The sequence below is a fragment of the Tigriopus californicus genome, chromosome 6 (assembly GCF_007210705.1).
Source record: "Tigriopus californicus strain San Diego chromosome 6, Tcal_SD_v2.1, whole genome shotgun sequence".
Taxonomy (NCBI): Eukaryota; Metazoa; Arthropoda; class Copepoda; order Harpacticoida; family Harpacticidae; genus Tigriopus; species Tigriopus californicus.
Genome location: NC_081445.1, coordinates 12178121 through 12192047, shown reverse-complemented (window position 1 = coordinate 12192047; position 13927 = coordinate 12178121). Strand labels below are relative to the sequence as shown.

Genomic DNA, 13927 nt, shown 5'->3' with positions numbered 1-13927 from the left:
TAATAGTTTGTTGCCCCAGCAGTTCCAGACGAAAAATTAATCATTTATTTAGCTTAATATAATATCTGATTCACTGACGAATTAGAGCTAACAGATCTGGCTAGCCCTTGAACCTGGGGTTGATCAGGAATTTTGGTCAAAAACGTTTTTTTCTTAGCAATTTATTCACTTTTGTATGACATTTTGCGGGTTATTTGAACAAGTGAACAACAAGACAGGAATGGATGATGCATTGTTGAATTTCAAAAACATTCAGATTGAACACGTTTGTTTGAGCTTCATCGAAGAAGATCTTTCGAAAAATAATGCTTTTTCCTTAGCATGAAGTTCGTTGTTTGTTTCTTGACAAACTTAACATTGCACTTCCTGTAACATCGATCTATCTATACTTCCTAATACGTTTGGTTTGTCACACACTTGTTTTACATTTCTGTTATAAAAAATGGTCTTCATGCGTATAATTTGGACTCTCATCAATGAGAAGGAAAGCCAGAACTTTCGTTTGAAACTTCATTTCAAGAGAGTTCCAGTCAATCTTAAATAGCAAGTAGATTGATTACCTTTGATCAAATATCTCTTCATTGTTCTGAGGTTTAAAGTCAAAATGACCCTGTTATCAAACAGCAACACTTAGCTTCAACTTCAGAAGCAGCTTATTCAAGTATTGATCTTAAACAGTGAACATGGTTCACACCTACCTAAACCCTTTCATGTTTTCTTCAAACTCAATGGCTTTCCATAAACTTTAGACCAAGAAAGCAAAGGTTAATGTAAATTAATAATTATTCCTTATTCCATAACATGACACAAGTGTCCCCAGGATCTGGTTCGATGATACTCGCTCTACCCATGACATGATTTCTGCTTCACACAAATCCTTTGATATTGAACCCATTTATCCTTATTCATCTTCTCATTTTTTGAAGGGCAAAACACGCCCTGATTTCAGAACTAAAAAGGGTTGTGTTGTATTACCGGTAAACCCGTGAAATGAGCACCTCGCCCTTATGATTGTAGATGAAGAGCCCACCAATCATGATGACAGGCAGAAAAGGGGCGTGTTTTCAAGGGCGGTTTAGCCGCACATTGCTTGGATCGACGGGTGGGTGGATTCTTTGGCCTGACTTCTCTCACTTAACGAACGAACCATGAAAGTGAAACAGGGTAGCCAAATATTTAGGGTGAGCATGAGTCAGATTTGAGAACCAGATATGTCAAAGTTTTGAAGCTTAGCGGAACTGGAGATCTGGATCTGTTTTACGGAAGGGGACTTTGATGTATTTCGTGAACCTTTTACTTCAACTAGAATGAGCATTAATTTTGATGAAAATAATCGACAAACCAGTAAGGTTGATCAGACTCAGGGGGAAAAGTCTTGATCAAGGAACTTGCCCTACTTTTTGATCAGCTATGTGTGGGCGTTTGACCATATCATAACTTTACAAGAAACCACTGTTCAAATAAATATGGTCAATATGTTATGACTTTCCCTTGTTTGAAAAACAAAATCATATTGAAATAATTGCCCAGGTATGCGCAACAATATGCCATTGGTAGGGTGCAATATCAAACTCAAACAGAGATAAAAACGGCACATTTTATGCTCAGGCATTTTTTATTCTTAATTTACCAACAAAACACCCATGTTGAGACAAAGCAGCCGAAATATCAAAGATCAATTTTGTAATGATACAAGAGATAAGCCCTTTTCTCAAGGGCTTTTTTGCCTCTTTATGGTACCATAGATCAATAGATAACGAATGCGATTGAACCACTCACAAGATATATTCACTCAGACTCTTACAGGGTTGATCCGAATATTTAATGCCCAACAACTCCCTTTGAGGATAGTCTTAGTCGAAATGGCAACCCTAATGCCGTCCTTCACCTCCTCCAGTTTAGAATGCCAGCCAGCATGACGAGGGGTTCCAGGCAGTACGTTATCCCCAATTTCAGTTAGTCTAAAAGGAGGAGTTAAAAAGAAATTGTTGTTAGTGGAGCGATGACTTTTGAAGTTTTTTTCGAAAGCAAGATGTCTGTAAGTTTAAAACCTGAAATTCTTATTTAACTTTTTGAAAAAGAAATTAATTAGCTCCATCATGTACAGGCTTGATACAGAATCATTATCAATTACTACGTTTTCATAATGATTATCGATCACAAAATCAACCGAACGTAAAGTATTCACTTTGCCATGGAAATGGGATCCAAACAATATAAAATTCGACTCTGATAAAAAGACACACAACTTACAGAAGAGACTCTTCGGCCACCCTGGGTGAAGCACGAGAATCGATTTCTTTCATTCAAGCAGTGGAACTTAAGAGGCTGAGTTGGCGCCTGAGAAGAGGAGGACCTCACTAGTAATTTCTCGCTACAATATTTTCCAACTTTTATCAACCTCGAATTTATAGTTCGCGGCAAACAAGGAAGGAGTGGTGGTTGCGACAAGTCCGGATTTATGAAATTATCGATTCTGAATTTGCTATTTCGTAACATATCTTGTTCTCGCTTTTCAATATTGCTTCAAAACAAGGACGTGATGTCAGATCAACTCCAAGTTGTTGAAACTAGGTGTAACCTTACCATTTTAAATTTGGTCGGTTGAGTTTAACATTAAAAAAATCCGTATGGTTTATGTTGAAGTGCTTGAGTAGGCTTTGAACAAAAAGATGCAGACTCAAAAGAGCATTTCAGGATTTTGCTAAAATGATGCCAATGTTCGTTACCATTCACGCCCAGCTTTCTGAAATCAAACTGCGCAATGTTTACCTTTTTCCTTACTTTTTATATCTTCTTTTTCATTTTTGACGTTATTCTTTTGAATCTTGTGTGACTAACCAGAGCAAGAGAGTTTCTATAAAGATGCCTTAGATTATAATCAAGGTTCATTTGGTTTAAAATGACATGATAAATGAGGACTAAATAACTTGCCCTCTCTATGAAATTAAGCTCAAAAAAAAATATCCTGCATTTTTGTCAATCTTTACTCTTCATCATTGGTCTCATGTTTTCTTGAAATTTTTACACAATGGTGTTTATCTACAATATCATTTAGTAATATATCATTCATTGTGCAAGATATTCTAAAGCTTTTTAAGTGAAACGGAGCAGAAATTAGGCCTTTTATGAACATTTAATCTTGGCTTTGCAGCAGTTTTGCGTCTTTACCCTTCTTGTTACTTTGCTCTTGTTCATTTATGTTGAATTTGTGGTTTGACTCTCTAAATACGACAATCATGATTCACATGGGTTTCCAATCTTTGCAACGGTCTCCCATGTTCTTGTTTTGTAATTTCGGTTGGGCCCAATCTAGTCACACTTCTCCAACTTGTTGATAAACTCAGTGTGACACATGAGGTTTTTAACCTCAAGTGAAAATAGTGATTGTCATCTTTGCCCTGAGATTGAATACTGCACATCATCAACAATTTATCACAATGTTGATGACATACGCAATGCGACCACCTGAGCCTGAAGAAAGCCCCAAAGATCCTCTAAATGAATTTCCTGATCAACCATCTTCTTCTGCTAGGTAGAATAAAAAGATAATCATTAGGAAGACCCAATGACCATTTAGTTTTGATGTGCAATGTAACCAGCTCTTACTTATCGCAGTCATTCGCCCATATCCTCGGATGAGAGTCCCGTGGATTTCAGCTCAAGTTTGTTGCCCCCCAATCACATAGAAAAAGTCATTCACGTGCCCACGAGGAAAGTGGGCTATTTGATCGGCTATCAAGGGCGAACCATTCTGGGCTTTGAGCGGGACACTGGCGCCAAGATCAACATCTTGGCGCCCAATTCAAGGGATTCCGAGACCCCCGTTTCCCTGACTGGACCGGCCGATAGTGTTCGGCATGTAATTAGGTACTCAGAGCTACTTGTTAATGGAAACGAATTTGAGACTTATGATGAAGCACTATCCTTAGATTAGAGGGCGAGTTTCAAAGGGTTTTTTCCACATCATTTGGTGCTTTCAATCAATTTTGGAACAATTGTTTCTCTATGTTTCCGTCTAGATTTCAAGTAGCACCACTTCGCGTGTATGCCATTTTCCCACTGGGAAAAATAAAATTTGATGGAGCACGTTACCTTCCAAAATCAAAGAGTGAAGTAATAGCAAGTTTCTTTATCTTTTATTTTACAAGTTTAAAGGAGGGAGATAAATTTGGTCTTCCCTAGCGTTAAAAAGATTCATGGTGAAAGGTACGCTTTTTGTCAAAATTGATCATAAAAATGTTAATTGTTCAAGGTTTGTAAATTGACGGGTTGTAGCCATGAAAGGCTGTTTTCTAATCCGCGATGGTCTTTACTTCTCAGAGGAATTTTTAATCAAGGTGTGACTAGTAGTCTCTAAATTTACAGCACATGGCTCAACAACTCAAAAAAGTTAGGTAGCTTGTTTTAACACGTGTCAGTGTCATTTCATTTATTCCGAAAAACTTGTGTGAACCCGCACCACTCTTTTAAAGCAAAACCATTCAATGCAATTTGACGACTGCAACCAATAGTTAGATTTGTCAGATTGTTGTATCGTTGAAATTGAAAGCTGCTTCATTTTTGCTGGACATTTCTGCCAACTTCTTCATTTTTTGTCATAATTTTGATTATATGAAATGACATTTTAAGGTGGGAAAAATGACTTGAGAATCTGCCCTCTACTTATGTTCATCCCAAAGCTTTACATTTTTCGATCGTATTTTCTTCTAGCACAAACAGATAATGCCCCTAAAAATCTAAAAATGATGATAAGTCGGCCATTTCCAAATGAGTTTCTTGGCATGTATTTGACTCTACCGAAAAGTAATTCAACTTGGCTTTAGTTTGCCATGAAATCGATGATCAAGAAAATTCCTTACTTCATTGTGGCTCTCCCAAACATGACTAAAATGCCAGATATCTCAAGCTCAAGACCTTGCTTCCCTCGCTGAAAGAGATAATCTCTGGTTAGATTTGTCCAACCTTGCATGTATAATCTCCTTCCAGCCAACCTTCTTGGGTTTCTCCGAATAGTGCTGAGTAATACGAATACGTTTTAAAGGATAGAAAAACAAATCAATCTCTCCTCAGGAGCTGCAAGCTTTTTTCAGACCCACCTCCGTTCACCGTTATTAATGCGTTAAGCTAGCCACATCGTATGGATATGGGTCTAATATCCCTTTTTATACAAAGTGTTTGCTTTTTTAAAGTTTAATGCAGAGCACAAGGGTGTCAAATAACCTCCATATATCTTAGCGTCCTAATTGGACAAATACTGTCTCGCACATTGACTGGTTTTAGCAAAATTCTGTGAAGAGCGCCGCTGAAATGTTGGTCAATATTGAATTAATACTATAATTCTACGGTTACGATTACTTCTACTTTAAAAAAAAACCTTGAGATCTAATGCGCAAAGGGAAATCAAAACGGGTTTCGTTCCCCTCATATTCAATAGAGATCTTGATTGAATACAACGTGTTCCTAAAATAGCCGAGTGAGCCCCAAATCAAGCCGATTCACGTTCCATTTAGAATGATCACCGATTTGTATGGATGCAATAACTACTCTTCTCAACTTTGGGCGCCTCGTTTGACCTCGAATGGCTGCAAATGGAACGAAATCATCGCCACGGAAGAGATCCGAGTGGAAGCTATCATTGCCGGTCTCTTAATCGGAACTAGAGGGGATCTGATCGCCAACATTGAACTCAAAACCGGGGCCAAGGTATGTGACTGCATTGTTTTTTTAAACTTAATTCATCTATGGTCCTTTTCATTCTCCGAGCTGCCCCCTCTAGTTGAAGACAAACAACCGGAGAAATGCAAGAATAGGCCCTAAGATGCCTGACTTTAACTAGGTTTTTTTTGTCAAACAATTTATTGATAATTTATTCCAGAGAGACCTTCTACTAGAGGAGTGGACTTCAGTGGAGCTAGGCCGATTTTTTTGTTTGTCACAACTCTTTGACCGAGTCGCAAATAGAAACAGGCAGTAAGGTACTGGCATTTGAGACCAAACTGCACCTCTTTTATTGTATTCATAATTACTTATTCTTAAAACCCTAGACTTTTTACTACATAAACCAGAAACTTTCGATATTTTCATGTAAAGTACGGTAACTCAACATTTTGTCATAAAAATACGATTTGTTTTCTTTTAAAGCGCTTTTTCATAATGTATGGCAGTATCCCTTGTAACTTTTGGGGAGCTGAAATATTGTTATCACAAAGTGGCCTAGCTTCGCCAATTGCCATGTCCAATCCTCTTTCTCTATTCTAACACTATAAATACACCAGCAACCCTTCTGAGAGACCTTTCAAATCCTATACGGGTATAATGACAAGTACTTTTAGCATCCAAATAGATATAAACAAAGAGGTATATATTGTGTACTTACAGCAAACAAGCGACTTTTCAACATCATCTTTTTCCACTACTCTGTGCTAGAAATAATAATGCTATGTTTAGAAAAAATAATGTTTTAAAAGTTAGTCACCACAAAGTTGTAAAACTGCTTTTCCTTGTAATATTAACTAGAAATGATCAACCTCCTATTATTAGTCAAAGAGAACAAAATATTTGCAGCACAATTTTGTTTTGAAATCGAGGGTATATAAATCCTCTATAAATCACCATCACCTAGTTTGATGATTGGCCCCCGAAAATTTGGTTCAGAAATCTGACTTGAAAGCACATTAATTCAAATTTTTTATTATCAACGTAATTTAACGAGTAAGAAAAAACATTTGGGATAGTTAAAAGACGCTGTCCAAGGTAAATACATAACGAATAATATTTGAATTCAGAGAGAAGACCAACCTCTTGAATCCAAAAAACTAACCGGTTCATATCGATTTTTTTTAAAGACAACCACTGATTGATAAATGTTTTTGCGGTTGACTTTGAAATTTATTTTGAAACTTCCGTAGAACCTCTAAGTTTAAAAATATATTGCATGGACCTCCTCTATTTTATTTTGGTAAAATGCTGACTTATTTTCTAATGTCTAATGTGGACTGTTTTCGAGTTTTCACCTTTCGTAGTACTAATGTTTGGAGAAAGTTCCAAAACTTGACATGAGACTTGACTTGACGTTTGAAAGCCTATTTCCATGACCTTTATTGGGTTTTGTATCTTGTCCTAGTTGTCTTTTCCAAGGTCTCCTGGTATTGCTGACTCCTACAGAGCTTTTTCCCTCCTCACGAAACACTCATCCTTTTTACGTGGGAAATCCGTCTGTTTTTATGACCTTTCCCGATCTAGATAAAGGCTGAGTCTATCTATGTCTGTGTAAGTCTGTCTGTTTCTAGATCACTTTCCATCAAGATCAAGAAGATGGCTCTGGAGCTCCGATTAATGTGACAGGCTCTCTGAGAAGCAATATTCATGCCCTGGACTTGCTTAGGACCAAGATATCGGAATTCGAAACTCTTCTCCAATCTGGAGCCATAGACCTCAAGAGTGTGCACGTGCATCTTCTTCAGAAACGCAAGGTTTGGACGGTGGAGAAGATCCGAGAAAGGTACGCTTAGGACTCCTGCAGGGTGCCCACATAGAGGTAGCTGCATAGGGCTTGTCAAGTGAACGCGTTCATGAACAACTGACGTTAGTTATTCCATGGAGTAAAATCAAAGACAACATGCCCAGCCAATCCGCTCTGTGCATGCATTGAATTTCGACATTTATTTCATTTTACCTGCTTGTCTAAGCAAGTGGCATTTTGGTGTTGAGCCAATTTGATAATGCGTTCACCGAATTATGCCAAACGTGTTCATTTTGTTGGGTTTTTATAACACAGCTCACTCAAAATAACTCGATTATCGAAAATTCAATGGTCGGATGGGGCGAGTAGACTGTGATGTTTGTTTCAGTTCTCCCTTCACAAAATGCCCAAAGTCAGGGTGCTGGACCACATTTTTCCTTGAATTTCCTTCCCTTGACATGCCCCATTAGTACACAATGCTTTGGATCAAGATCTCAGCTTTTAAAGAGGCTATTGGATAGGGTCCATGGTTCTAGCCAGAGTTGTGCATCGGCCCTGGATGGTGAAAATGAATTTTGATTCAAGGTAAAATTGAAGCTTCAATGGATATTTTTTCTCATCCCAAAAAAAGTTCACTCCACATTGATGCAATGAGTTACATTTAGTTGTAAAATTTGTCCACAGCCATAAAGACCCGTTTACTAAAGCAATTGGATAACACTAAAATATATCTTAAAATATAGGTACTGATCCAATTTAAACTTCATGAGTATGTCATAGCAACCAACTGCAACACATGAAGGACCCCGTCGTCTCTACGGATATTTGGATATTTTTTCTCATCACAAAAAAAACATTCACTCCACATTGATGCAATGAGTTACATTTAGTTGTAAAATCTATCCACAGCCATAAAGACTTGTTTACTAAAGTTACCGGACAAAACTAAAATAGATCTTAAAATATAGGTATTGATACAATTTTGACAGATTTAAATTAATGTCTTTCAATTGAGACAAGATACGAACCCACGCCCTCTTGGGCATGAAGGAACGCACTCATACCGGTGCCATTATCGGGTGAATCAACATTAGACTACTCAGCTTCCAAATTTAGATGGCATTTTTTTTTCTCATTTAGTTCCTATTTCTTCTTGTCCCAAATTTGGACTGGATTGAGCCAAAAATCGGATTGAGTTCTGATTAGAATACGTTGTTGGTTCCAAATCTTAACTTTTAGTCCATTTTGCAGGCCATTGAAACAAGTATGAATAGTGCCAAAGTTTAGGATAAAGCTGTTACTCTGTGTCAGAGAAGAGAGATTTTTTACGAATACGTTCAGTTTATTTTTTTGAGCTAATGTCAAGGTAGTAGGCTTTTTTTCAAAAGTATCTTGAGATGGATTATTCAATGTTTAACGACTTCAATGGCTTTGCAGTTAAATGAATGATGGTTCAATATTTCATTGTGCTACTTGAAAATACTTTGGTAAAGAATATCGATTTGATCAATCAAATCCAAATAGTTAAGCAAGTGCGATACATGTCTATTGTATGCGAAGGGCTCAATACTTTTGGCTTCGGTTGACTTCTGCCTTTCTTACTTGGAATCTTGACGAAGCACGACAGTAAGGAATTAACACGCCTCTTTAAGTGACTCGGAAGGATTGGCTTCACTTTTTATTGTGCTGCATGGAACCTAAAAAAGTGCATCCACTCTGCATTTCGAACCACCTCATTAAAGAGAGAATTTGCTCAGTGATTTCGAGGAAAGTGCATTTTTCCAACCTTCTACTACAAGTACATTCTTCCTTCCAAATTTGGTCCATTTGTTCTTGCTTCAATGGTAAGGACTAGAGTCCTTGGAGAGAAACGTTTTCTCTTCACGTCATCTGATCTTATGCTGATGATGAGCTTAAAATCTAGAAAATTTAAAAGCTCAGAAAATGCTGCGTCATTTCAGAGCCAATAGGGGATGTCAAGTAAAGGAAATGCAAGGAAAAATGTGGCACGACACCCTGATTTTGGGCATTTTAGGGAGAGAGAACCAAGACAAACATCACAGTCCACTTGCACCATTTGCCCATTGAATTTTTAATAATCCAGTGATTTTGAGCAAGTTGTGTTACAAAACCCTAATAAATGAGCATGTTTGGTGTTAATCAGTGAACGCACTATCAAATTGACTCAATACCAAAATGCTATATGCTTAGGCAAGCATGTAAAAGGGAAAACATGTCAAAACCCAATGCATGCACAGTGCGGGTTGGCTGGGCATGTCGTCTTTGATTTTACTCCATGAAATAACGTCAGTTGTCCATGAACGCGTTTACTTGACTAGCCCTATAGCGCATTGTGGTCTTGATCAAAGTCAATTTGTCAACAACTTACGCAATTTTGATAATTATTATTTACCAAATAGTGTAAAGAACATAATTTAAACCACAGACAATTGCATTCATATTTTGATCCACTCAGAATGATTTTACTTAAGGACTAAATTATTACAAGTAATGCTTTGTAAGAGCAAAAAGATAATGGAGATGAGATCGCAAAGTCTCACTGTGAACCACATATTTTGATTTGAATGATGACTTTGACAAGAAAGGAGAAGTATGCATCAGCTCCAATTGACACTCTCACTTAGTCAGTTGCCCTTTTACTAAAGTCACCAGACGGACCATTTCATGATTCAAAAGCAAATTCTATTGAACTAATCAGTTCTGATGTATCAAAATATCATGAAACCATAACAAGTTCCATTTGAGCCTGTTGATGTCCAAATGCTTTTCGGATTTCTCCTCTATGGTCAAAAAACGTTCTTGATAGCCCAAGGCTTGTCTGTTCTCAGAGCTCTAGATGCGAGCGTAAACAAGTGCTTGAAAAGTGCATCTATTTCAAGGGCAGTTTGCTGCAGAGACATAAATTTGGAACGGTCCCGAAGAGACAAATCATGAGCTAGGGAAAGAACACTTTTTATCGCACTCGGATCGAAACCATTGTGGCAAGAGATATTCTACGTCTCCTTTCCTTCCCCTTTTTACCTTTGTTAGAAGCGGGGATAAAGGGATAAAGAAAGGTCTTTCGTTTGAGAAAATTTCGACGAATATGCATCTTGTTAAGTAAGCTCTGTAGGCTTCCCCGAAGATCCCTTGCGTGTGTGAATGGAAAGGAAAAGATATGAGGACCTTTATTATTCGAAATAGGCAGGCGTTGTTACGACCACGGTTTTACTGTCGATCGGCAATAATGTTATAGTTGGTGTTGCCTTCCAATTTTGAGCGCCGGAATTCGAGGAAGTCCTCAGTGGTAACGCGATAAGCTTTGACAGCCGAGTCCTGTTCCATCAGCTCGATCCATTTCACCTGCAAAAAGCCCAAGGCTCAATCATGTTTTTCCCTCTCATCTTAGTATTTGTTTTGGCTGTCAAGTTCGAGCCTACTACGACTTCTGAAATTCGGATACGTTTCGGGTCCTCTATAAGGCTACGTATTTTTTGCCCTAACATACTTTCGTTCGGTTAAGGAAAATCAATTGAAACGTCAAATTCTGAAAGCACTGCCCACACTTGTCACGACTTAAAAGTAAGGAATTTTCCCTAATTCTTAGTAGAAGTGACACATCATTTGTTGATATACGAGTACAGTACACATCAAAATGTCTTTTGATGAAAATATTTGCGTCACACTTAGTAGACTCTTCTTTTATTCACAGCTGGTCAAAATGTAGAAAAATATAGTCATGTTGAAAACCTTTTATGTAATCGACAGATATTTTGCTTTAAAGTTAATTCGAATTCGTCCCTTGCTCATTATAAATATTTTTTGCAACGTCTGTATTCTGTAAAGACCAATTTTTGTACATATTCCAAAACTATTTTTTTGGTAGAAATCACAACTTTCTTGGAGTTAGAATTGGTTTCAACGTTTGACACCAAAGGCTGCCGCCAAAATAAAGATGCAAAAAGCTGAATTTGAACAATTTAGAACAATTATTAATTTGTAAATTCCAACCAAAAACTTTTGGTTGAGCAGCATGGGAAAACATAAATGAAAAGAGCGAGTTTCAAGTCCAAAGAGACAAGCTAAGCAGGGCGCAAAGATAGTTAGGCAGCCCAAAAAACCCTCCATACCAGTTTTCCTTATCTTCTCCAGGATAACTATCTTCTTTTTTGAGGAAGGGAAATATCAATTGTTTTCAGTTAGCTCATTTTAGAAATTTGATCAATGTTGCAGATCTATTCTGAGAAAAGAGAAAAAATAAGCAAGGGAAGCATTCCTTGACCTAATTCAAAGACAGTTACGTCAATTTGGTCAAAAATTAAGGCAAAATTCTTTTTTTTTTTAAAGGAGGCGCTTTTCAAGTTAGTACAGCTTTGAAAAATAGATTTTTTTTTTTGTTTTGGTTGGGGGTGCTAGGGTCGGAGGGTGCACCTCGCCCGGCCAGCGAAGCCAGCCATCGCATCATCCAAGTCCAAATTCCGATAGGCAATTTCAAGTCCGGTATCACATTGGTTCTCCGTCTGTGGGTGTGGTTAGCGTCTAAAAGTTTCCTTGAGAAAGGTCGGGGAGGAGAATCGAACCGGTGACCTCTCCCATGCTAGGAAACTGCGCTGAATCCTTTTTCGATTTTATTTGCACCTTTGTAACACTTTTTGGTCTTTTTTGCACCTCTTTGTCTCTTAAAGGACATTAAAAGGACATTTGCTGTTTTGCACATTTTGCCCGTCCCTAACTATTAGACCCGGCTTCACGTAAAAAAAGTATCGAACACCCATCTCACCAAACGCCCAAATCTTTTCGGGTCCAAAACGCATTCCGGAGCGAATGCAGGCATGGCCAAAATCCGTTCAAACCACGGCCAAATCATGTAGTCCACCATCATGAGTGAATCCCCTCCAAAGTATGGAGTCTGTCGTTCCAAGAGAGCCTCTTCCAAAACGTAGAGCTTATCCAGCATCTCCTGCGACCATTCCTTTCGTTGCTCAGGCGTGATTTCGGAGGGTTGACCGTAAAAGAGTCGGTAATGGGGTGGAAGAGCCTGAAATGAGATAATTGTCGGAGATTGTCCTCTTAAGGGCTTTTAATCTCGTTAGCTTTGGCGCATTAATACCAGAGTGAATCTCTCAATTAACATCCTGTCTAAAGCGTCTTGGTAAGGATCCTTGGGGTTCAATGTTTTGCCGCCGTAGACACGGTCGATGTAATCCACAGTGATCATGCTCTCGTAAATGATCTTGTCGCCAATTTGAATGGCAGGGACCTTGCCGAGAGGATTTCGCTCCAAAAACCATTCGGGTTTCTTGGATAGACTCACGTTGATGGTGTCAAAGCTGGGAAAAAACGTTCATGGAAACCAATTGTAGCATGAGATTTACTTTGAGAAATGTGGGCGAACTTACGGAACGTTTTTCTTCAATAAGACCAGAATGGTTCGTTGAGCAAACGGACAATATCTCATGTTATAGACGGTCAACTTTTCTGGATCGATTGGCGGACACTTGGAGCCCGTTTCAAAATGTTTTGTATTGATGCCGTTCATTTTAATTCTTGTACTTGTTGTTTCGAAATAGTGTTCTACGACTTTGCCGGTGGCTTGTCTGGTATGTTGGTATATATAACAACCTTGGGCATGTTTGTGTACGTACTCGTACACTTTGCTTGGTCAGCTGATGGGAGGAAGGTAGATAGAGGTTCCTTTGTTTTTCACGGGAAGCCCAGGCTATATCTTGCCCAAAAGAATTGCAGAGACACATGAGGGTACATTTTGAAATCAGGACATCATGGGGCACAATTTCATTGTAGGTGACGAGTTCCGTGGCAGTTCATAATTAAAAGATAAGTTAAGATTTGAATCAAGGCTTTTGAAAATTGCATTTAACAAAGCCATGCCCAAATGTTAAAACTTAACTGATGGAGTTACATAAAATTCGAATTTTCGGCCTGCTCTTGGTCAGCTTCATTAGCTTTTGACAATATGACTTTGAAACGAACCCTTTTACGGGTAAATATATTAAAAACTGACTGATCTTCATTTTTTTTCTTACTTACTTCAAGTCCGTGCATTCGTCTATCTTGAAGTAGATAAACTCTATTTCAAACACTTTTAACCTCCCAGTGTCATACATTTTCAACCCATTAATAACGACGAAGAATCCATCTAATGTAACAATGTCCTACTTTTTGACGCAAATTAATCCCTAAATAAATGATACTCATGAGTTGATGCTAAATATGTGCGTTGATTTTAATCAATAATTGGGTCAAATTTTCAAAAAAAGGAATATGAGGCCCTTATCAAAAGATGTTTTATTAGTTTTGTTTTAAAACTGTTTGAAATAAACCATGTAATTTTTTGCCTGATATCATGCCAATGAAAAAATGGCTTCAACGTTTTTGGGATCACAAAAATTACTGCAACTGCTCAAAAGTCATTTTTGATATCACTTTCTAGTCAACTTTTTT

The 13927-nt window shown here is 37.9% G+C and overlaps 3 protein-coding genes across 3 annotated transcripts in view; 1 reads left to right on the top strand and 2 right to left on the bottom strand.

Annotated features, from left to right (window-relative positions):
- LOC131881776 (AP-2 complex subunit mu) overlaps positions 1–1174 on the bottom strand; it is a 5687-nt gene extending 4513 nt beyond the window's left edge. Inside the window, exon 1 of the mRNA XM_059228733.1 lies at positions 976–1174. Within this exon, the coding sequence (XP_059084716.1) occupies positions 976–1037 (62 nt within the window). The 5' untranslated portion in view covers positions 1038–1174. The remainder of the gene's footprint in view (positions 1–975) is intronic.
- A 2127-nt stretch (positions 1175–3301) lies between these two features.
- The window catches only part of LOC131881980 (uncharacterized), a gene marked incomplete in the record, with an annotated part of 24101 nt that continues 13475 nt past the window's right edge, over positions 3302–13927 (top strand). The window contains 4 exon segments of the mRNA XM_059228984.1: positions 3302–3535; positions 3619–3870; positions 5514–5706; positions 7293–7504. Of these exon segments, the coding sequence (XP_059084967.1) occupies positions 3441–3535; positions 3619–3870; positions 5514–5706; positions 7293–7504 (752 nt within the window).
- On the bottom strand, positions 10627–13100 carry LOC131881981 (glutathione S-transferase omega-1-like). The gene is made up of 4 exons (XM_059228985.1): positions 12865–13100; positions 12576–12795; positions 12246–12503; positions 10627–10828 (listed from the first exon to the last, which is right to left on the bottom strand). Exons 1-4 carry the CDS (start codon positions 13002–13004, stop codon positions 10694–10696), a joined length of 753 nt encoding a protein of 250 aa, XP_059084968.1. The 5' UTR covers positions 13005–13100; the 3' UTR covers positions 10627–10693.

What these genes read in the sequence shown, in the direction of transcription:
- LOC131881981 (XM_059228985.1), bottom strand. Translation starts at nt 13,004, where the DNA reads ATGAACGGCATCAATACAAAACATTTTGAAACGGGCTCCAAGTGTCCG. An exon ending in TAATTGAGAGATTCACTCTG is followed by an intron (nt 12,504 to 12,575) that starts GTATTAATGCGC and finishes ATCTCATTTCAG; the next exon opens with GCTCTTCCACCCCATTACCG. An exon ending in CGAAAAGATTTGGGCGTTTG is followed by an intron (nt 10,829 to 12,245) that starts GTGAGATGGGTG and finishes GGCTTTTTGCAG; the next exon opens with GTGAAATGGATCGAGCTGAT.